Here is a 25,932-nt window from a genome sequence, read left to right as displayed (position 1 = left end):
CTATTACAGTAAACCTCCATTAATATCCTTAGTCCATTGCACTATATTTTTACGTACACTTTCGCGTCTCACCCACGCGCACGTGATCCGCTCTGGACGGAAACGGATCGGAGTCCATCGGATATTTATGCGCCGGAGCAATAAAATAGTAACGTTACGAACTTACGGCTGTGAAGCACGAAGTCGCTTTCTTCGCGATAAAAGGACGATTTACACCGTCCGTGCCGGTCCGGGCGCGGACGAGACGTGAAATGGAATTGGATAGAAATTATTAAGAGGTTAAGATGTTTTGGAAACGAAAACATGTCTACTGTTGCAAAAGTAAATAGGTAAATAGATGCGTAGTTTCTTAAGGTCACGACGACGATGAGACTTAAGAAAATCATAGAGTTGACTCCTGGCCTGGATGATAAGGATAAGCATAATTGGAAAAATATTTGATTCTTCAACTAGTTGACCCGGCGAACTTCGTACTGCTTATGTTCATCAGAAATAATAATGTAAGATTCTAATGGTGAGAGAATTTTTCAAATCAGTCCATTAGTTTTGGAGCTTTTTCAATGCAAACAAACAATCAAATCTTTCCTCTTTATAATCCTAGAGAAGATTACTAGTTGTACTTATTTCAATGACGAAAATAAGTCTTTCATTACATTATAGGCGTTTCATAGGAACCCAAAAGAATAATTTTATTCACGTCTCGTACACGTCTCGTCGACATCTCGTCGTCGCCTCGGACTCGGACCAGCACGGTATAAACCTCAAAATCTTGATCTGTGTTAGCATCGGATTTCTATTGTAGCGTTGAAAGTGCCCACGGGATATAAAATACTCCTTTGTGCAATTATCTAATACTTGTCGCTGCCTACGATGCAGTTTATCACTTTACCCTGTATAGATGAATATTCAGACGATATACAGGGTGGAGACGATAAGTGATCTCACTCGATTATCCCTAGACTACTGATCCTGAAAGTGCTTCACGAGCACGAGCTTATTCTGTAACCTATTTATTGATACCGTTGGACAGAGCTCGTGAAGCACTTTTAGGATCAGTAACCAGTTTTGCGATATCTTGTGTAGTTTTTAATATTATGTGGCTGTACCAAATGTCTGCAAGCTGAAAACATTGATTTTTCGGATAGATCCAGTTTATTTTGTAACCTATTATTAGTACCGTTTGATAGAGATCATGAAGCACTTTCAGGATCAGTAACTAGTTCTTTGATATCTTGTATAGTTTAGGAATAATAATCGAGTGAGATCACTTATCGTTTCCACCCTGTATAATGAATATCTGAAGTAATGCTGAGCATAAGCGGCTTAGGGCACGGAAAAGGTGATTGTAGAACAGGGTTGGTATGAACTAGATTTTATAAACACTTACAAAGATCGTTATTAGGAATTTTGCATTAAAGATGCTAAACTTATCTGAAACTAATTTTAAAACTTGAGAAAATCGACTGTTTTACCCTGCATTGATGAAACGACGCAAGCGAAAACTTCGTTACCCTTTTTTTTTCAACTGGAAAATGCATGAAGCATTGATGAAACAACGCAAGCGAAAATTTCGTCAGGCTTACCAATGGCTTCATAGCTCAGCTGACAAGTCGTCTGCCAGGCGAACAGTTGAGGGTTCAATTCCCACCAAAGGCAATCGATATTTCCAAATTTTGGTTTTTAAGAACAGGATACTATTTAGCATGATGTCGCACTCCCAAACGTCGTCTTTATTATGGCGTAAAACGTTTAGCTAATATGATGACCCTTCAGCCCTTATTTAATCATGTCCTTCTATCTTACAATGTGGACTTGTCTACTAACAGGACAAAATATACTTGTATGATCTAACAAACCCTACGAACAACTAACAACGCATACAAGACCGTTAATCTTACCAGTCCGATGATCACCAAAGCAAAGCCCTCCAATATAATCTAACCTTTACTGGCCACAATGCTACTGCATCGGATTCCTTTCACCGCAATCACTGCATGGCATATACTACATATAGTGGAGCAATAATAATTCAAACTATTAGTCGAAATTCGTGTTCCCAGCCAACCAGAGAAAGTAGCTCGCTACTGGGCTTTGCAGCGCCTTGCGTGTGGTACAAGTCAAGAGAGCTCTACAAATTTTTAAAACATAAGAAGTAAATAGATATAAAGCACGGTTTGTGAGCACGTAGAATTTTGTCCAATGACCCCAAGCTACCCATCCTTATCGCTCGCGCGTAATTATATTGCTGTCGCGACTGTGCGACGGGCGCCCGCAGCGAGTGTGCGAGCACGCAGATCAGACTATAGCATTAATTAATTTATTGTTTATATCCGATAATATTTGCTTAACAAACTATATCATTCGGTCAGTTGACAATGAGACGTACCTATTGTAGTTATTTGCCAAGTGGAACGATGTTTTTTGATAGCAAAATTAATTGTGTGTCGTATCTTATCTCTAAATGCAGTTTGGAGGAAAACCTTATTTTTTGTGACATAATATTTGCCTAGTAAAATTATAGGCTTATACTAGAAGCAGGTATAAGAAGAGAACTTTTTTTTTCAGACCTATTTCATATGATTTTCGTAGGTACAGTCAGCTTCATATCATGTCTGTGTCACGAATTATTTGACGCTAGAGTGGTGATAATAAGATATTTTGGGCAACGGTAATCATTTACCATCAGGTGATTCGTATGTTAGTTTGCCTTTTGTCCCATAAAAAAAAACTGTCAGTTTCAGGCTTTAAAAAATCTCCTTCAAAACGCTCACAACGTGTTACTTGCACCACACCGCCTAAGCGCGTGCTACGGCTACCAGCCTCCGATGTTTATCGCCTATTTATTGCTGCATTAACTTGTAAAAAGCCTATAATTTCGCCTCACCATGGCCGGCGAAAAATGTCTCTAGGGCCGCACTCATCTCCGCTCGATAACCACGTCATTTGTGATTCGATGCGACCAATTATTTTAAAGGTTAAATTTACCATGGCTAATCATTTCAAATTAACATTTATAATTTATCGAATGTCATTCCGTTTTCACGGTACGAGGATAAACGGTACGATGTCATAACCGATCAATCTGTCAAAGAAAGATGTTTTTATTGGTGACTATGTAACTTGTTGAGCTGAAGGAATACCGGTTTTAGAGTCAGATGCAACTTTGGATTACCTTATCCTGTTAATGACTGTTATTATTGAAAGTTTGTGTGTTCAGTGCTCAATCATAATTATCCGACTGCGCCAGAAGGTGGGTTATGTTTTTACGGCAATGGCTTTCAGTTTCCGATGAAACTTGGCGCTTAATAACACTAGTTATTTCTTTCGTGATGATGGAGTATGCAACTTTTATCATTCTATCTTATTCAAACATATATTTTAGCGCTTTTTAGTACCTTCTATTCGTGTTGGCAATACAGGGGCCGTGTTCTAAAAATGGATGCGCCTGCGCATACGCACGTTAAAACCTACACCGTCATCTTTCTACAACCGTGCGAAACTAAAATGCCCCCAGTGTCTTTTACCCCATTTATGGAAGCAAATCATTAGCGAGCAGTCGAGTCTGCGTGTCGCTCGCATCTAAAATACGCGGCCCGTTCATTTGTCATAGGCCTGTATATTCAGCGCCAGTAGAACCTGGCAGTTTTGCTACCATAAAAAGCCTAATAACATTTACACAGAAGTTAAGTATTTTTTAGTAATAATTTCACAATTTAGAGATTTCGTCATTAGCAAAGTGAAGTAATGTTACGATACATACTCTTCAGCCTCGGACCTCGGTTCTAGTTGATTTTTATTATGTTACTAGCTTTTGCCTGAAAGCCTTTTGCCTTTGCTTTAACCCACTTGAATTTCGTTTTGGTACATAAAGTCTTACTCGACCAAATAAATACCCATGTTTATTTTCAGGCTGTCACCCCCACAAGGTGAAAACTTTTAGGGAATGAATTCTGAAAAATGCCTGAAGCACATGTTTATTAATTTATTGACAGGGGTTAGTATTCCTGTGAAGCTTCTAATAAAATAGACTAACTTATCTTGTTTCTCCGTACAAACTTTGGAGAGCCCCGTTTCACACCCATTCCAAAATTTGATAAATCCTTTCCTCTTAAACTCGCGCTAGTCCACGGAGAGTCCCGCGCGAATTTCAACGGAGGCCCTTAATACACGCCACGCATCTCACAAGGAACCTACGTGCCAAAGAGCCTACACCCTGTATACAGAAGACATTTGCAAAATTGTCAGTTTCTGTTGGCGCAGCCTATAAATATCAGTAGGGTGGGTGGGCCAGGAAGCGGGCGCCCACGGCCTCTCAACGCGTGATTCATAACCCTCGGTCACATTAGCTGGAGTCTGTGTTTTTGAGCCGGTTTGCTCCTCCTAACTTATCATAGATTTACGACAACTTATTAGCATACATTAGTATAAGTTAGCATTCGCTAGTTCGTTGTATTTAGTTACGTTTAAATGCCAATTAGTTGCCACAGACTGTTTGTTTCTATTATTTTGAAATAAAAGATCACGACGCTTTCAAAGTAAATAACTTAAAAGCCTACATTATCACCTTTTTACAAAAGTAATAAACATTTACATACTACTAGGTATTTTCTTACGTGGCGTCATCCTAAACATTGAGCATGTCTACCTACATGGATTGATAAGCATTCACTATTCCACCATTGCTTATTCAAATGAAGGGGCCAAACCAGATACCATTCAGAGCAGGACCACCTCTAGACCAAACGATAAGAAGTTAAACAAAGAAAATTGACAAATGGATCCATGTACCAACGCGACCAGTCCCCATTCTCTGACTTTCAGTTCTGTGCCCGATGTTGACAGATTACAGCTCCGCCCTACGTTCTTATCAGCTCGGTTGTGGAATTCTATTATTTGTAGAGACCTTCACTTTCTCAATCGTGATGCTCGTTTGTTTAGTTATAAGCAATCTGCAGGATAGGGTTTGCACACATGTTGAGATGGTCCATGTGGATACCAATCACGTAACTGTATCCTTCTATCATCTATCTTATTATAATATGTAATCCAAACTCAAACTAATACGTGGCCAGCGATCCAATTTTGAATCGTAACAAAATAATCCTTTGAAGGTTGCATGTTTTTATTTATCCAATAACCCTAGATACTTTTAGGATGGACTTTTTTCCTGACGACCTGACCTCTAGGTCACATTACGGCTAACTTTCTTAAAAGCCTAAACCAATATTAATTATCAATTGTCTTTCTGGACTACGATAGTCATAAAACGAATTTGTATTTTAAATACTTATATCTCGTATTAATGACCATCATTGGATCTATTCTACATCTAAAGTCATAATTACATAGAAACTAAAGCTGAGTTGCTCCACCTAACTGAAACAGTAACTACGATAACCGGTGCATTTTGTATGGAGTTTGACAGACTTTTGACGTTTGTCAAAGTTCAAATAAGATGGTGCCATAACTAAAATCTAAAACCTAACTAGAATTAAATACCTATAGCTACCGTTAGTATATTATTGTGAACAAAGCTTTAAGATCCGCAGACTTTCCTTAGTTTCCAGCAAAATGCATTCACTTAGCACACGATTATCATCAAGGGCACTTTGAAAGGGAATTCTGAGATACGGTCAGTTTCCTCAAGTGCGGGCAAAATAAATCTAGCCAAGTCTACTGTAACAAAGCAGGAGCGATTTGGGAATAATCTTCAAAATTTCCTCTGCAGGAATTTTTTCAGTAAGAAAAATTTTTTTTTTTTTTTTTATGTGATAGGAGGCAAACGAGCAGACGGATCACCTGATGGTAAGTGATTACCGTCGCCCATAGACACCCGCAGACCCAGGGGCGTTACAGGTGCGTTGCCACCTATTATATGTTTCTCTAAGAACAGAACTGTCAAACATAACTGCCTTATTGACATAATCAAAGCCAACGGTATAATCTAAATATTTTATATCAAAGGTGACTGACTGACTGACATAGTGATCTCTATCATCGCACAGCCCAAACCACTAGCTAGACGGATCGGCCTGAAATTTGGCATGCAGGTAGATGTTATGACGCAGGCATCCGCTAAGAAAGGATTTTACGAAACTCCACCCCTAAGGGGGTAAAACGGGATCCACGCGTATGAAGTCGCGGGCGGCCGCTAGTGCATCATAAATTACCCACTGTCTTCCCCAAATAATGACGAGGTCTGTGGTCCATCCCAAATGGTCCCACAATTTCACAAAGTCCGTTTGGCCGCATTGTGAGTCCAACTTTTCGAAAACCCCCATACAGCCAGCACGATTTCGCGAGATCATATCAATAAAAGAAACTGATTAATTGAAAAATTTACTATACAGTCGACAGCATATCCGACTCTGCTTTTTTGTTGAATAGTCGCCCCTATTAGGTCGAAATAAGATGCCATAGTGTTTACCTTGATCTGCCGTCGTCAGTATATCTGAACTCTGTACCTATATTCGACATCAATTTTTTACGGAATCCGTTTACTTTCCAATTATAACGAACATGGCGGTTCGCGAATCGTCACCGCTCCGTCAAGGAAGAAGGCCGCGACCTAGAAGGCGAATGCTCGCGATAAGTGAATGCTCGCCGAGATAAAACTGTGGACCTGAGCATTTCGTTAATGGGAGATTTATCTCCCTTTAAGCGCAAGAATTTTAGAGGTAAAAATTGGAATGTAGGTCGTTTGTAAGTGGGTTTATGCCTGGTTTATTTACGAGAGGGCAGCGTGTGACAATCAACACGCTTGGCAACGTCACTTTATTGCAAAGTTGAACAGTTATAACCGTGGTTGGAAAGTAAACGTCAAATGTTTCCAGATCAGTGCTAGGCTTCAGATCGCGTAACAGTGAATCATAAATTACAGTTATAGCTATAAATGCTTAATCCGGAGCCACTGAGGAAATAACGGAGCGTTCACAATACCCGCTTCCCACCTATCACTGCAGCGGACTGACGAAAGCGACCATTTGCAATCATTTGCATGAGGAAGCAGATAACCGCGCGCACGCCCCGATACGAGGGTGGCCGCCGCATTCGCAAACCCAAACTACCTCATTAAACTTTCTAAACACAAACCATAAAACATAACACAATCGCCAAATTAGCCCACAGACAGAAACAGACATGACACAATGATTTAAATACAATCCGCGACAAGCCCCCTATCGATTGCGCCCGTAAATTCTGAACTCGTACACACATTAAAATCGGTAGCAACGACTGTGTCGACATCATAACGTAATTTATCGTTTCATTTTATCAGCGAACATTTCGCTCGCTGTTGCCGGGGTTACGGTAGAACAATAGGCTGACATAAGCCGCGAACAACTGGAGCGCGATACCGTTGCCGCGAAAACTCGCCGAATAAAAACTTAAATCCGACGGGTCAACGAGATACGATCCTTTAAACGGCGAACCATTGGCACCGGAGAAAGGTCCGACTAAAAAACACGAACAAAGATTACTCGGTGTGTACCGCGCGGAAGTGGAAAACAGGACGACCGCTGGACTCACAGTTCTGATTGTAAATCAAGAGGCGTTGTTAAATATTTAATGCTTCCTACAATTACAATGCGTCGAATTTGTAATGCGATGCAATACCAACGGGTACATCATTATCCGTAATGAATATGAATCGGCTGATGGCTGTCACGTCGTTTAATAGCGGATCGTTAACGATAGACGCCTCCTCCGAATCCATGTCACCCGCGCAGAAGCATCGTAATGACTTGTAAAGGTCCGTTGGTTCGCAATTTCCTTCATATAGTGTGCTAAAAGGCTGTCGTTTTTGCATACACCGCAGCGTCATTAGATAATGTAGTCATAAAGAAAATTGCAGGCATTTCCACTCGAAGTGCAGGTAAACATTTCCCTTTGCTTACCTCAAGTCATGCACCTACACCGCGGGGCAACAGTGTCCATGAGGATTTATGCTCTGCGACGTATTAAAAGATATAAAGATATTCACGAGATTACAGTCGTGATCGACTGCAAAATCAATACAACGAAGGGATCGTGCACAAAGTGGGCGTTTAACCTCTGACCGAGGGCGTGCGCTGCGCGGGCGCACACGGCGCGTCAAGCCATCCATCATGGCCGCTATCTGAGGCAAATTAAGCGAGTATAGACGCCACCGACGCTCGCCGACCAGGTTATCGTGACACCCGACTTCTAGTATCGTGGAATGTCCTTTAGATCATCTCCGCCGGTCGGCGCAGATGCCCGAATGTGACGTTTACAAATCGCCCGGTGCTGGTACGTCACGGTTTCCAATTTACTTTCTTCTGCAACTCGAATGTGTCTGACCTCACCGGCCGCAGGAATCACGGGTCTCATGGGAAGTGCAATTTGCATATCAATGTTTCAAACGGTTTTATTGATCAGATAGCTGTTTTTAAATGAGTGAAATCAAACGCGTGCAAAGGGAAGTGATTGCTTGAATTATTTACCAACTCCTTATAAGGTAAACAAGCCTTTGAATTCGAAGGTAAAAGTGACAGAGCTTTGGGATAAGTGGCTAATGAAGTCGAAATTCTGCATAGCAGCGTTGCGTTGGGAGCTGCAGGCGTCTACTGCGACAGTAGTTGTCAGTCAAGACGAGCTGATTGCGCGATACGGAGCGAGGCTGACATCGCAAACGCCAATTATCAACGTGAACAATTACGCAACCCGAGCTGGGGCGATAAGAATGGTGTTGATATACAGGACCCATTAAATTGGCGTTTTGCTTCGTTATTCTTGTCTATCTGATCATCACCGATAACTTAGGTGTGCCTAGGGTAAACTGTCGTTTTAAATAGGTATGGCCGGAAGCTTTTGAAGTACATAAAGTAATGTCTATACATACACTACACATAATTTGGAAATGTAACCTCAACTTTACACGAAGGATATGCCAGACGGATGCTCAACACCAAGGAACGTACGTGATAGGCCAACGGCCGAATTATCCAAGCATCATTAACATAAAATACAAGCTTCGATTTCGCTAAAATTGACCAGGGTAACCTCATTTTTCTGCGGTGAAACGTCCCAACGTCTGATAGTATGGCTTCCAAATTATCTTATGTAAGATTATTGACAAAATGTAGTGGCTTGCCCGGGGCAGGAAGGAGCCCGCGTCTGCGACCGATAGCGATCGACAATTATCGACCATTAAACCGAGTACACTTTCGGCCACGGTGAGTTTAGCCACAGCAAGGAGAGAACAGCCGATTTTAATCAGCATCAAATCTTAATACCGTAGTGAACCTCGTTGATGTGCGTCCTAATACAAATCTACATTTCTAAATAGTTTTCCGATTTTTCTCTGGTGCTACCTGTATCAGCGTTATGTGTTATAATAATGCTTTACGTTTGCTTGATGATGCCCCATTGTAGTAAAACGTTTTTTCATTCTCACGATCAGTTTTCGAAGAATTATCATCTCGTCCCAATCAAGAAGTTTACATCGAAAATGTCCAAATTCGGTTAGTTGTAATTTTTTCGCTATATAAAATTCGTGACTGACAATTTTCGTTATGTCGCAGGCACGCCTGTGTGGACATACTGGACATAATATTATCATAAGCTTCTCAACAGATCGTAATAAAGGAGAAGATTGTTTCATAAACAGAACGGTGGTTGGAATATGGGGTAACCCAAAGTTTCGTTCTAGGCGAACGTTAAAATTTTGGATCCTATACCTAAAACCATATTTTCACATTATCACCGAACGTTACAAAACGTTTGTTTGCAGATTATACAATGATTTATTCATCTAAAAGATCAAAGCCTAGAACATGTTTAACCACAACATCCACCGAACACACAGCATGCGCGCGCGCACGTCGGCGGACGATTTACGAGTAGATCAAGGAACGGACAGACACCGTTAATCGATCCACGATAGATCTGCGACTCTATACATCTTCCGCCGGCCCACGGGCATTGAGGGCCACCAGCTTTACAGAAGCCCTTTTTATTAAAAGGCGTTACTAAAAATAGCATTTCAAAGTAAAATTATACTTAGACAGAGTTGCACCACCTTATTTTAACCATAGCATTGACAATAACTGGTGCTTTTTGTATGGAATTTGACAGATTTTTGACGTTTGTCAAAGTTAAGGTTAGATGGTGCAACCCAGCCTTAGCTTAATGTTTTTAGATAAAAAACTATATGTTTCTAGAACAATGGAAGAAAACTCTTCTACGTCGAACAAAATATTTGGTCTAAATTAGACTTCTAGTTAAATAATCATAACAATTATAATCAGCCGTTAAGTCATCGTGTTCCGTCCGATTGAGACATGTCATGCCTATGGCGGTTCATTAAGGGCTGCACCTGATAAATGAGCAGACCATAACCTATTCAATTTACATAATCATAACACAAGATAATTTTTATCATCTCCACTTTCTGGGCATGGATTCCCAGTTGGATCGTAGTCTAATAACAGGGCTGTGACTTAATTAGTTATTAAACGATATAAAAACGAAATAAGATTCAATTTCCCGGCAACCCTACCGCAAAGTATCCGCACAAAGTATAATTTACCGCGCGTAATATCTGCAATACATATCGACATCTGACGTCGTGTAATGAAGAAATCTATTAAGCAGAGTGTCCCGGAGGCACCCGTAGCCCACAGCCAGGACATTATGGAAAACGGGACGTAGATGGGGGTGTAATGATCGGGAATGATCGGAGACAAGATCATTGAATATGATTGTGCCTTGAGATGAAATCGCCAAAGATTGGGATAGAAAACCCCGATATCGGTGCTGCGTTTTTGTTTTAGAGCGCTATCACATTTAGGCGATTTAGCAGCGCGACAAACGCGCGACTGACGCGCGGCCGAAAATTTTATACTATGTGACAGCGGATGCATGCCTTCACATTATAAAACGCCGCTGCCGCGCTGCTGTCGCGCTTCTAACGCCCTAATGTGAAAGCGCTCTTAGGTCGCATTTTTGTGAAAAATTTTAGTTACCTTACATAACTTGTACGAGTATGCTGAGGGCACCCGCAGCCCAGAGCCGAGTAATTGTTGAAAGTGGAATATTGATGGGGAATGTAATGACATGGGAATGGCCAGGACAACCCAGTGTTCCTTGAGGTGAAGCTGCCAAAGAACTATCAAGCTAACATCCTTCCATTTTAACCCAAACCTCTTTATGTAAATATTAACAAGCTGTTTTTTCGAAAAACAAATGATTCTGTACTTCAACTGTCAGTCAGATTATGCTATCTCAGGCATATATGGAGGTTCATTAAATAGGTGTACTTATACAACTTTATAAAGACTATCTTTACTGCAATAATATCTATAATGTCTCTAAACTTAGAAAAGCTGGCAAATAACATCCATCTCGCGTCAATTCACCCCTTTTAACATTCCATCTGGATAGTCCAATAACCATGATGCGTTTCTCCTAAAAAGGCCAATATCGATTTATAAAGCACCAAGAGCCGCATCAGGCCCATTCAAGTCACGATGCCACTTTACCCTTCAATAAAAGTTGATCCTACCTTATATTGACGTGGATATCTCTAAAGGTTTAGCACAATCTATACCATTAAGTTTCGATTATTGGCGATTTAGTGGCTCTTTGTGAAACTGATGTGCGGAGAAAATTTATGTGGCACACACTTGATCTTGAACACCTGCCGTATGCGATTTCCAATCACACAGACATCGTAAGAGTTTGTCAAATGATAATAAAAATAAATGATGTATTGCTGGTACACGCGAAAATTGCTGGAAAACTGCTTTTCCATTCATGGGTTTGTTAATTTATATACTTATTTGTGGACATAAAGTATTTACAAAGTTACAGCTGATACTACTAAAGCACTTGATAGATTCAAATGAGTATGACTAAATACAAATTGGTTGACCAAACCAGATGCTTGTAGAGTCCGTCCACGCCAATAAACAAACAACCTTGCAAACTAATAGAACCAGGTTACATTGGAATCGAACGGTCTATTTCTGGTTGAATTTGATAAATGCAATTTTGATTGCAAATTACTCGTAAATGCTAAGGATATTGAAATAGCTGAACGTCTATTGCGAGCAGATTATTACCATACCCTATTTACAAAATTGCCGAGGCCCATTGCTGGAGCCTATACATGGCAACACGTAGTTTGCGAGTGGCACAATCTAATTTAACGTAAGGGGCTCTAAAATAATGTTGTTTACGAACTGCAACTATGTAAGGTAAAATGCGATAATACTAATGCCAGTAATTTTAGCCTAAGCCACTTATATAGGAAATGCTCAGAAGAAACGTGTTTCCTAATAACTCATAATTGGTGGCAGACTGTTGTAAACGTGTCGTGGTGGCAAATATTAAGTTTGCCAAGAAAATCATAGACCGTAGGTGGCGTGCAGTCTGAATACAAATAAGTTCTATATTTAGAATGTATTAAGGGCTTGTATTGCTGCATAATTTGTTGGTATACCTAAATAATTGTCATCATCAATAAGAGTCTTTTCAGAACTCCTTACAGGAACATGATCCTCGTAATTTATCAGAGGCAAATAGAGGAATTGGCCTACACCCAACCACGCTCTGGTCAGGCGGGTTAGGGAGGCCTGAAGTTTGCATAGTTGTCCCTTAATCGCCTTTTAAGTCATAAAAATTCGGGACTATTCCCACCTCTCGTTCCCACCGCTGCAACTCCTGTGTAGCCAGGATCTACCCTACCAATGAGGGTCAAGTTTGTCCCGGGGGAAAGTTAAACTGTCATTGGATCCGCAACGAAATTAACCAGACGAACATAGGAGTTCGAAATTAAGGTTTGACTTCCCGCCATTACAAAGCGGATGACAGGTGACAAACAAAGGTTTAATAACCTTTAAGGAAAGATATGCACCACTTAAGTCATCAAAAGGAAGAGTAGTAGTAGTCCTATTTTCTGTACTGGAACCAGACTTATTGACTAATTAAACGTAGTTGTTGACAAACAAATAACTGGCCAGTCAATTAGATTCTGGCCTTAAGATTCCTTCATAACATATGTCACGAGGGCGTCTTAAATTAAATGTTGTTAAGATGCAAAAACGTGGAAATTCATAAGGCGATACGTGTCGTATAAAACACAGAACCTTATTCTTTGGCTTCCTTGTTGTAAAAAAGTGAAAAAGACCAATTCGGACTCGAATATTGAATGTTCCGTAGCTTGAAAAAAAAAGCATAACTAAACTCTATGATACTGAAATTCGTACCTATAAGGGCCGATTTTTCAATCGTCGGATCTTTTAACTGAAGAATAAGTTTGGCACATTGATAGTTTCAGTATGGGAAATATGTCAAAATGTCAATTTTATTCTTCAGTTAAAATTTACCCGACCATTGAAAAATCAGCCCTTAATAGAAAAGCACTGTATTCGCCAGTCAGTGAGTTTAGTATTTGGTCCGAGGTTCTATAGTCTCGATTCTAACTATAGAATCTGGAAAATGAAACTTTATTTTCCTGCTGACCCGTGACAGACAACATTACGTTGTAAAAGTTACTCTTTTTCAGGAACTTAATTTACTCCTCCTAATCTTAGTCGGGTGATTTAATAATTCAGACTGTATTCATCTTCCAAAACTGTAAAATCAATAATAACCGATTGTCCGTATAAACATTGCCCATGCGGAACCCAAAAAACCTACGGATTGTAAATTTTATGTAGCAATTAGCAACATTGTAGCGTCGACGAGCTTCATTCTTATTGGGAAAGCTCAATAATGTATGTCACGAAAAACCTTGTAAAATTAACCGATGTGTACTCAAATTGATTTATATTACGGTGCGTTAATTATTTGTAAGGTTTATGGAGAAGTCTGTGAAGTTGATTAGCATAAAACACTCAGAAAAGATGAGAAGTGGAATGTACTTTTGACATAAGGAGATTTATGGTTTTAAATTGTCAAAAAACAGCATTTCTTGCTTTTTATTGGCAGTGTTTATTTTGGGTATTCACCTGGTGTAGAGCCCTTTATAAAATAACGCAGGCAAACCTTCTTAGGTCATCAGGTGACCTTAAGCAAAAGCTTCCCTTTAACTTCAACAAATAAAACTTTGTATAACTCATTTCGTCAAACATATTTGTTTTCGTTGGGCAAATACAATATTGATTGCTTTTATTCACCTCTGACATTTAGTTCAAACTGTGGCAATTTTCAGTAAAAACTTTTAAAAGCTTACAACTTACTGTTAACTTCTAAGTGCAATTAATAGCACTAATTCCATAAAAAGTGCTGTTATTTGATATATCTCGGCAACAACTTCTTGAATATTTAAACGTCACAGATCATGCTCAAGTAAATCCGTGCAAATATTCGAAAATCCTTGCAACAGCTAGAAAGTTCCATTTCCAATATTTCATAGCGTCAGATCCATTAATAAATGGCCCTTATAGGTCAGCAGTGGTGAGAGCTGGCATCCGTTTGAGGCGCGGATTAGGGACGGACTCGATCGATTCATTCGATATTAGTCACTGTGACTTTCAGGCGATTTAGAATCGCGAAAAAGGTATGATTGGCATTTCAGCCAGGCATTTTTGGCAAATGACTTTAAGTATCCAATGATGAAAATTTGGTATATTGATAGATATAATGACTTTATTATTTACTAGCCGCCGCGCCCGCGACTTCGTACGCGCGGATCCCGTTCACCCCGTACACCCTTAGGGATAGTTTCGTAAAATCCGTTCTTAGTGAGCACCTACTTAATCTAAAAGGAACCACCATGAAAACATTATATCTGTGCCTGAACTGTAACAAAATTTGAACAAAGCACAAGAAATCCTGGCATATAGAAGCTGTTACGTGACTAATAATTTAAATACTAAGATGACACAAAATCACAGTTCCGCAACCCGCACATCACTATAGAAAATATTATAAATCTTCAGTTGGATGCGCTCTGATTGCTATTCCAGGGACAATAATTCAATGCGCAGGAGGCTTCACGGGAATATTTAATCCAGGCGGTTATTACCGTCAGAAGAAAACCGATATTGACTTGAATATAGTGAGAAGACAAGATTATCTACCGGTAGGATAGGTTAGCTGTTAAAATGTATTTATGAATTTAGTTTTCTAGGCTAAATCTCTATATTTTGTTTAGCTGATTGAATTATACAAAACGTAGGTCATGAAATTTAAAAAGTTACAAAATTAACGATAACTTGTAAACTACGAAAAATCGTAGAACATACATGAGGGTGCAATCGATAGGTATGGTCCTCAACTATCAACTGGCTTCGGCTTGACACGTTACAGGAATCACCCTATAATCTACCACAAATAAAAAACACAACAAAATCAACATAAAGTAGATAAAATTAAAGTTAATACATTAGTACCTTTAAATTTATTTTAAAAATACTTACCTCATTCGTAAAAGAACTAAAAATTTACATTTAACAGGTGTTATGTCCAAAAAAGCATTTTGTGCCTGCTTAATAAATCATCAATCATTTGCGAAATGCCTCAAAAGGACGTCGTGTCATTTTCGTAATCATATTGGAGTACAACAATCGTGATTATCGATCGTCTCATTGATTTTTGTCATTATCAAGCAAGTAGATTGTTATCGCCCTATGTAATGCGAAAAACTTAATGTTCTTTCAAGGCTTGAAAGATCTGAAAATCAATTGATCACAGTCAATTTAATATGTTCTATGGGGTCTGACAGGTTGAACAAAAGTAACTAAATACTTATCTGAGCCATGTCACAGTTTTAACTTTTACTTGTCTATTGTTTATCTAAAACATGTTTTAATTATTTGTCTAAGATACGAAGTTTTTCTAAAAGGGTTACCTACTTTACGTGTTTGTGTCAAATGTCATGTATAGATAACAACATAGTAAGCTTCTACATCGAAATGCAACGTGACCTGAACTACTGAGTCGTTAAGTATAAAAATGGCGGGGCACTCTCCGATCGGCCGGCAATATTAATCACTAGCTTCCACTCCACCGGCTCCCGGCTTGTCGGCACTAATTAATCCGATGTGAGCACTCGGATTTGGCTCAAAGTGGAGGGACTGGCGATTTGCATTTAAAAAGAAAAATCTTTCAGTTGATACTGGCTGAAATAAACCCCCTGCAGAGAGCGCCACAAAAAAGGAAAAAGAAAATTACTGGACTGTCAAATTATTTAATGTGGACGGTAAAACAAAAGACGCACGCGTACAATGAATACATTGTTGAACTCGGCTGACTGGCAGAAATGAAATTGATTCTTAGAAATTTAAATTGCAGATAGACAGCTGATCGATGGATGGATAGGCATGATAATTCAATAAAAATACGTATGAGGAAAGTCAGAAACACATTAAAAGGTTACTAATTATAAAATCAATGTTTTGCATCAAAATAAACAAGTGAGAAATATGCGGAATCGAATTTTTTTAAGTCACTGAATTAGGACATACATACATTAAATTATTCTAATTGATGATTTAAAACAAATAAAAAACACAAACTTTATAGAGATGAAGCGGGTAGGTACAGTCTCAATAAATTAGCAGCACCACGAAACACTTGTCGACATCTAGGATTAGAAATCTAAATATTTGGCTAACCATGAAGTCCATGTTAATTACATGCTCTACATCATGCAAGTAGGTATCATATTACGTATGCATAATTTATAGATAAATATACTGTGAGCGTCAAAAACAATGGTAAAAAAATGCGACAAGCTTAACGGACTGGCCGACTTGAGATTCGAGAAACGCTGATTCGAACCTGCCGCCGCTGGACTATATGAACCCACACGTAACACAAGCATGTTGACTATTAGTTATTTTGCAAGTAAGTTTCAGGTAAACAGTAAGCACACGAGCCACAATGTGTCTGACATCTGCGTCTGAACGCTATACGTTACGTTCTCAGCTGTCAGATCGTCAATTTATTGTCTCATCGTCACTCCATTTCAACGGCCATCCCTCAAATTAACGGCTCTGTAGAGCTCGTTTCCCCACGAACCATGACCACGGTCACGGTGCGACTTCGGAACGCCCACGGAGTTTCGCCGAGTCGAATCGAAAATTGTTGCGGCCCAACACTATGTAACGAACACCGTGGATGCATTAATATTATGTACAGTCAGCGTCGAATAGTTCATGACACTCAAAGTAGGCAAAAAGTTCGCCATCGTCTTTGTTACAAGATTGTGTTGTTAACTTTTTGACAATTCTGGGGAGTCACGAACTATTTTGACGCTGTACTACCAACATAATTGTTCTGTGGTACTATAATAGTGTTGCTAGAGATAACATGCGACGGAAGGAAGTCAAATACATATAAAATGGTATCTTAAGTAGTTATGAATTTACAACAAAAATGAATAACCTAACATGCTGCCGATTGTACTAGGTTGGGATCTATGCCGCAAAACGAATTTGATACAACTGTCTGTGCGAGTGCTAGCGTGAGAGTTAGATAGAATTTTAGGTCAATAATATAATTTTCGACCTATCTTCATAGTACGGGACTATTCGCACCTCTCATTCTCACCGCTGCAACTCCTGTGTAGCCAGGATCTACAGCTTGACAACCAAATAAAAACCCCCAACCAGTGGTCAAGTTTGTCCCAGGGAAAATAAAACTGACATTGGACCCGCAACGAAATTAATCAGAAGAACATATAGGACTTCGAAGTCTCTAAATATGTACCTAGTATCTTCATAGTTCATACTTTTTTAAAATTTAATAATGACTTTACTAACTTTTAAACAACGCTTTATTTAGTCTCGACAACGAGTTTTGGAATGCATTCCCAAGTTCCACAAATTTCACGTCGATGCCTAATGCAGAAATTGCGCAATAAGTCTAACGATTATCCAAAACAATTTTTACACTGTTGATTAAAACATAAATTGAAATTAACGTGTGAGCACGCTTCACTGGGCCCGTGATTATTGATAAACATATTTGATTAAAATCAATTTAAACCTCGTTCACACAAACCGATGTTATTTTAGCATGATTGTTACACGACATAATCCAGTCTCGGTATTTGTATTTAGCCTATAAAAATGACAATAAAAAGTTTTGGAAGACTAAAATGTAAACAATAAAATTAGTCATTGTTTTACATTGTTCGTTTTTTTTTGTTCACTACTGTCCCATTAATACCTACGTTGAAACTAAAAAGAACAGATGTTATTAAAATAAATCTATACTTATAATAAATCTGTAGAGAGGTAAATTCTGTACATGAAATATATTTTCAAAATAACTATCAGGGGGTGATTAGTGATCGATACTGATGCCAAAAATGCAATCAGTAATATTTTTGTCTGTCTGTCTGTCTGTCTGTATGTTCCTTATAGAAACAAAAACTAATCGACGGATTTTAACGAAACTTGGTACAATTATTCTTCATACTCCTGGGCAGGTTATAGGATACTTAGGAATTCCCACGGGAACGGGAATTAGTGGGAAAATCCTTTTATATGAAAAATCTAAACCGCTTAAGTTAGACGCTTGAAATTTGGCAAGCAGGTACCTTAGTAAACTTAAAGCTTAGTTATAATAGGATATTGCAAAATTCCTACGGGAACGGGAATTAGCGAGAACAAACATTTGTATGAAAAAATCTAAACCGCGTAAGATAGATGAAGGGGGTAAAACGGGATCCACGCGTACGAAGTCGCGGGCGGCCGCTAGTTACATAATATGAAATGGAGTGGAGTGGTGTACTTTTTTGTTTGAACTACATTTAATTGAACCAATATGCTTATTTAGTTAACGGATCTACATGTTACAATGTAGTCTCGACCTTACATATCGATATATTATGCAACCGATCGCACATCGAGACGATCCGTCCCGATGTTCGATTTCTAATCCGAACGATTACAAGCGCATTATCGAGCGTTATGACAGCGAAACCGCATCGATCGTAATTGATGATATCGATCTTCGCAAAAGATTATAACATCGCATAATCGAATGATTCTCTCTTTAACACATATGTGGGCGGTACGTTGCAAAAGTGACCTGGCATCGTCATGTAGCATTTAAAATTTTAATAGTGCAAGTTTAAAGATCTTTCTGCTCAATTAAATATTAAAAGATCAGAATGGTCATAAAACAAGATGGATTTCTTTTATGTATCTTAAAAATCTCAAAGAGGAAAGTTTTGTCAATGCGAAACCAGGCAGCTATTTGACCGCAATCGCACCTGATGTTAAATGAGATGCAGTTAGTGATAAAATACTACAAGGTTTAAAGTTATTTTACTACTAAGCCGTGTCCCTAATTAACTAATGCAACTGCTTACTTATTTATCTTCTAGGATCTAAGCCAAAATTACATGTCACTGATTGCGGTAAGCGGTCTTACAAACTACTTATGGACAAAACGCTCTATAAAACAATATTTGGCGAAAAGACTACTTCATAGTTTTAACAATGGTATCAATTACCACAAAACACGGTCGGCAATACGGTATAAGCTTTGAAAGCTCTATACCAATGTCAGTGTACAGTAGTGCAGTGTTAGTTTGCAGTATTAATGGCATGCATACTAATCGTGCATAAACATTTAGCCTGGCCTGGTCGTAGCTTAGCGAGCTGACGTGCTTATGTAAGCAACATGTTCAGGAAAGTTAAGACCACCAATTGACTGAAAACTGTGGGGATGTAGAGAAACAAATTGAACGTTACATTGTATTAGAGTTGATTAATTTATTTTTAATTAATTACTTCAGCATAAGGAAGATTGTTTGTATAGTATGATATTCGTATTGTCTCAGAATTGGAATCAAGAAAATATCAATTTCAAGGGTAACTGACCTGATAAGTAACGCGCAGTATTAACGCTATATTTAATCACTAAAAGTGGTGTAATCTGCAAGAAGTAGGTGGAATTAGGAAAGAAATGTGAAATAGAGATCCAAAAACAAAGCCAAATCCTACTAATATTATATGCGAAAGTTTGTGTGGATGTCTGGATTTCTGGATGTTTATTACTCGTTCACGCAAAAACTACTGAACGGATTTTGATGAAAACTTAACAGTATTATTGTTTATAATCCAGAATAACATATAGGCTATAATTTATGACGATCTGTGACAAACTAAATTTCACGCGGGTGAAGCCGCGGGCAAAAGCTAGTCTAAAGCAGATGTAGATTCTAATTGGAATTCGATTTGTTCAAAACTACTCCCCAGGGCATCCCACTGCGTTTTTCTTTGTCCGAATAGAAAAACGTTTTACCAGTGTTTTATTGGGCGCCATAAACCGTATTGTGTGAGAACAATGGTGGTCCTACAATGTATGGTGAGGGAACCCATTCTTTGGATGTAAGTGGTGTTAAAACATGCCTCTACAAAGTGATTATTCGACGTAGATTTTAGAGCCACAACATTGTAGGCAAGAAGAGCGTGTAAGAGAAGTCGTAATATTTAATTGTATGTTACTCAGCTTCTTCAGAAACTTAAAATATTAGAAATCAATATTAGTTCGGATTACTTAAACCTAAATGGGCAGTACTTCGGATTTGGCTTATAAAAGTATTCGCTACAATACATTCATATTTCGAAATAATCGTGAAATACAAAATCAACCGCTACAATGATAGAGCTTTCTTCAGGTGTGTATTAAAAGCAATTAACGCTCAAAACTGAATTCAATATCAGTCATACTTTTTTCCTGTGACTGGTCTATCTAAATTTTGAAGTTCAAAAAGTTTTGATTTTCAATCTATGCCTGAAACAGAAACAAGCTTTAAAGCTTCTGTAATATTATTCAGATTATCCTGCTTTCGCCTCCGAGATTTATTTTACCATGTAGTACCCCTGTACGACAACCCAATCCGCACACAATATTCAGCGTAGTAGTAGTAAAAAACAAAAGAGCGGGCAACCCCACCCCTACCACGCTGTGGGCTCGGTGTCCGAGCGGTCTCATTCCTTTGTGCGCACGCGCAACGACCGCACGCAGTATAAGAAAAATGCTTAAGTGACGTCACCAGGACGTTTTTACCGACAAAAAACGTAATTATTTTAAGTTGTGCAGTGTAGTGACGAGAATTAGACCCAACACAAGGTTGGTTTTAACAACTATTTTGTGCAAGTGCTCGTACATTTTTATTATAAGCGTTGTGACACGACGCGTAACTTTGACCCATTTTTAGCTCCAAGTTAACGCGCGATGTTAACCAGTAGCCATTTTTTTAAATCTCTTCGGCGAAAACAGGATAATTTAGATCGAACTTCACTTGGTAAGTTCGTTTGATCATTCAAAAAAACCTAAAATTCAAGCCCTAGCATAGATTGGTTCAAATATTGTCTTTCAAACAACCACACTTGAGTTTTGAGAGCGTTTCAGAATAAACCTATTAGATAACGCTACACCCACATACCTAAGCAATTGTTTATGTTAGTTTTCTCCAAGACGTACCTACAAACGTATAAACAGTGACCGAATTATTCCCTCTCGGAATTCGCTTACCATTTCAATGGCAAACAATGCTCGAACAAAACAAACAAGTCTCAAGACTGCAGCGTTTGCATATGAAAAGGCTTTTCTTCGCTCGACGTCATTGTGCGCGGATCAGCCGTGACGCTTTGGGAAAAAAAACAATTTGCATACTCATCTGGTGTGTTTCCATTGTCGCACGACAATGACGGATGGGCTCGTTGTAATAATAAGACGTATCGGTTGCTGTACATACCTGAAACAAAATATACGAGGAAGATTAGAAAAATAATTTTTACGACGACCATTATAAGCGACCTACTTTAATATTTTGTTTAACATTAAAATTTGTTATTCCATTTCATCATATTTTTATGGCTTTTAATGCATAACAAAAGCTACACGCGGCAGACTTCGGTAAGCCTAGTGTCAGCTCATGCTATACTAGTTATTTTGTTGTGTAATATATTTATTTAATATTCTTTATTAAAGAAACATACAGCCTTGTTTGACACATGCAGCAAAGACAAAATTAACCATAGAAGATACGAGCGATTATTTATTTTCTATTAGGATTATAATATTGACTAGGTATATCACTTGTCAGTTAATCACAATACATTATAGGAAACTAAAAATATGCAGTCGCAAAGCACGTATTGATAAAAGAAAATAATAAATCAAACGGATATTTGACTTGACAGCATTATCTCTATTTTCTTTTTGAGAAATAATACAAAAACGAAGAAAAAAAGGGCTGTATATTCTAGAGTAAAAATCACTCGTGATTTAGATTCGTGGCAGTAAATTATTTTCGTTAGAGGCAGAACCCGTGTAAGTGTCCGTAAGTTAACAAAAGAATCTTTAAAACATTTGGACAGATAAGAAGTGTTCCTGGTTGTTGCGGCGATTGTGCATTGACTTTAAGAAAGTGGCGCGTATCGCCGCTAATTCGTAAATTCATTATTGTAATTAAGCTCACTATTTTTTGCAAGAAATAAACAAAACAAAATATTATTTATGACAGACGGGAAATTAATGTTTTTTTATGACAAACGAGAAATAATCGTTGTATAACGCAATCGCGCGCTGTCACCGCCGGCTGTCAGTCACGCGAGCGGCGCGCGCGCAGCGTGGGCGGCGATTGTGCGTTGACATTGGAAAGTGGCGCGCATCGCCGCTAATTTATACGCGCCGTGTTTACGATAAGTGCGCTTACGCACGCTTACGCGTAGATACGCTAGAGTGCATGCGGTCGTTTTACGAGATTTGTAGTTTTTGTCGATTTATAGCTTTGGGTTTCACCCAGGTGTAAAGTAGTTCTTTACCGTATATCTAATAAGTATAAATTAAGTAAACATGATGGACTGACCCAGAAGTGAAACAAAAAGTCTTTACTAACACGTTTGACCCTCGAGGTGCAGTAGGAGGTACTTACAAATACAAATAAATATTAAAACAGACACATCGTTCACGCATACACATTCAAATACAATTAGAAACAATAGTGGCAGCTTTATTCGGTAAACTTTGTCTGCGGGTCCCACACTAGGAATAACCTGTGTCGTGGGCACCCAGTGGTGCTATGTAACTAGTATAGCGAATACTTCCTGACAAGTTACTCCTGCACTTAGTACGAGTATAGTTGTATTATTATCAGATCTTTATAATCATGACTCTACTACCCCAAGACTTATTCCTGCTCTGATCTCTAACTCTACCACAATTAACCATGAAATCAACCATGATATCGACTTGAGTCATCGTCCCCGTCACACGACACTCGACTCAGAGATCAAGAGATACGTTGAAAGTGGCCATCAGCCAGCGCCCGGTGTAATCCACGTATCCTGTTACCGAAATATTATGTTCCCGGCGTTGAGCAGCTGTCTAGATGATAGGAGAGACAGAAAGTATAAGCTTAGTCAAAATAAATAACCTGAGATTTTCTATTCTAATGGATAAAGACCGGCTGGCAAAAATTCCTGCTTCAGAATTAGTACCCATTCCTATTAATGCATAATTATGATGTAAAAAATCATGCTCAAAATTTATCACCTTACAATTACGAGCGATTCTAAAGATAGACCACATTATTTATAATGAACTAGCTTTCCGGCCGCGGCTTCGCCCGCGTGGAATTTCGTCTGTCACAGAAAAACTTTATCGCGCGCGTCCCTGTTTCAAAAACCGGGATAAAAACTATTCTATGTCCTTTCCCGGGACTCGAACTATCTCTATGCCAAATTGGTTTAGGCGTGAAAGCGAGATTAGTATAGATATGTTTCGTGATAGCACGAAAGAATCAAGAATCCCTTGATTTGAGAGGATTGCTATCAATTTTTAAGAAAGTTACAAAATTGAAAGTGATGAGTCAGAGAGCATAGCTAACTTACGCTTATCTATTAATGCGGATGATAAACAAAATTTTAAGATGTCTTGAACCAAGATTGACATAGTAATCGCAACACACTCATTGCAACCGTACAATATTAGAAAAGTAGCACAGAACAGGCCATCGGCATTTTAGAGTGCATAGTTACCGAACACCAGTAAAGATTAAAGGCTGACATTACGATAATGACAATGCGAAGTAGTTTTCGCTAAACCAGCCCTAGATTCGCATTATCTAAATAGTTTCATGTCCAACTTTACGCCCTTTTAGATAGGGCGTGGAGCATTAGCGAAAACAGAACACATTTATTACAATAGGGTTATCGAGGAACCGCGCCCGCGCAGTCGCCATAGAGCAATGCAAATAATACCGCAGAAGTCCCATAAAACAGATTAGTATTATGCCTATCGCTGAATACAGCTAACAAAGGATGCCTTAAGTTTCATCTTGGTCTTATTAACGTTCGAGGTATTTGTTATAAATGTTTTAAAGTATTTTAGTAGTTTTTTCTGGTTGATTTATTTGCAGTTGCCAATGCGTTCTCCTTTTTTTGGACAAAAAATGCATGAAAACCCTGCGGGTATGTTACTTTAACGTAGGTATTCAAAAGCAGAAAAATGACTGAGCGAGAGATAAACAGCCTAATCGTGTGCAGAAACAAGTGACAAAAATATTTCAGTAAGCTTTCAAACAACCATTTTAATTTCAACTATTTCAAGTAGGTTTGTATCCCTAAAATACAAACGAAAAACAGTCCAACTGACAAAAAGCACATTTTGCAAGCATTGTAAGACTCGTGTGCGCAAACGCCGTAGCAGGTGATAATGTAATAATGAATCGGTCACTGCGCAGAGCCCGCGGGCACGCCCCGCCCCGCGCACTTTCAGCGAAAGCGACAACCCTGCGAAGGGCAATACTAATGTGTATGGTAGGGAAACAACGCTGTAACTTATGAATATTTTTACACTCACTTGACTTGAAATTCGAGAAAAATAAAACCTTCATAATGAAAATTGAGGAAAAGCCTATACAGAGCAACAACAACTGAGCTTTGAAAGAAATGGTTAGAGTCAACTTTTCGATGATAGATTTTGGACCGGCCGACCTATGGTCGGCTCAAAGTATCTTTAGAAGTACTGCCATAAAAGTATACCTACTCATAAAGCAAATCGAATGAAGCACCAAACAAAAACGGTGGCACATTTTTACACTCTCTCATTAGTCAATGACTAGTAGACATTTTCGAAGGATTTCTACGCATCAAGCCTATTTTCAAGCAATTAATTTGATACTAAAATTAAATTTAAATCAACTAAAACACCATGGTCACCCCAATGATAGCTCGCAGCCGTCAGCTGCAGAATCTGACCGACGAATTATTGCTAAGGGAATTACAAAGATCTCATGCGCTTTCTACGCCGCGCTCATTGGCTGGTAATAAGCCATTTTTCAATTGCGCCCGCGCTGATTTGGCGCCTTTCTCGGAATGCTTTAGAGCAAGAGCTAGTGAACGCTAGACGTTATTTTATAAAATCTGAAATTCTGTCAGCGCATCCTCACAAAATAGGTAAAAACCGTTGGACCATGAAACCTTGGGGCAAAGAAAAAAAAGGCTCGTGGCTTTGGCAGCTACCCTAAAATGCTTATCTAGCAAGGGGTTGGAAAGATAAAGTAAGCTTTTGTTCAAGGTAAATTCATTAAACTGTAATTCTACTTACGTTCTACCACAAAAGCTGATTTTTACAAATATTAGATGTTGTTTCATGATCAAATAATTTTGACCGTTCCAACCCCTTGCCAGACAAGCATTTTAGGGTATTTGCCAAAGCCACGATGACCCACAGACACAACTTTATGATGGTCCAACGTCGGGAGCATGCGCTGACAAACTTTCAGCATTTATAAAATAACGAAGATCTTGCGTTCACTGGCTCTTAGTCAATTTCTGCGCGAGCGCAGCAAGGCAATTGATTTTACACTTCCTAGTTCTGCAAATTGACGGAAGATTGTAGGATTGTGGAATTGATGTTTTGTTGCTACTGCTGTATCTGGGAACAATCTAGCTTAGCGATCTTAGTTCGTAGTTGAAGTGTACTTTCGTA

General features: G+C 38.8%; 1 protein-coding gene across 4 annotated transcripts in view; it reads right to left on the bottom strand.

Moving 5' to 3' along the window:
- The window catches only part of LOC114366076 (vegetative cell wall protein gp1-like), a 139,045-nt gene that overhangs the window by 8,507 nt on the left and 104,606 nt on the right, over window positions 1-25,932 (bottom strand). The window contains exon 3 of one of the 4 annotated variants that reach the window (XM_028322854.1): window positions 21,469-21,691. The exons of 1 other annotated variant lie outside the window; for it this stretch is intronic. In XM_028322854.1, the coding sequence (XP_028178655.1) occupies window positions 21,557-21,691 (135 nt within the window). In that variant the 3' untranslated portion in view covers window positions 21,469-21,556. Of the gene's footprint in view, window positions 1-21,468; window positions 21,692-25,932 lie in introns of those variants that run through there. 2 more of the 4 variants (XM_028322856.1, XM_028322855.1) reach the window with 2 other exon arrangements.

This window comes from Ostrinia furnacalis, unplaced genomic scaffold, assembly GCF_004193835.3.
Source record: "Ostrinia furnacalis isolate ACB-3 unplaced genomic scaffold, ASM419383v2 OfSCF0526, whole genome shotgun sequence".
NCBI lineage: Eukaryota > Metazoa > Arthropoda > Insecta > Lepidoptera > Crambidae > Ostrinia > Ostrinia furnacalis.
Note: the sequence above shows the minus strand (reverse complement) of the source record. Positions and strands in the feature narration are given on the sequence as shown.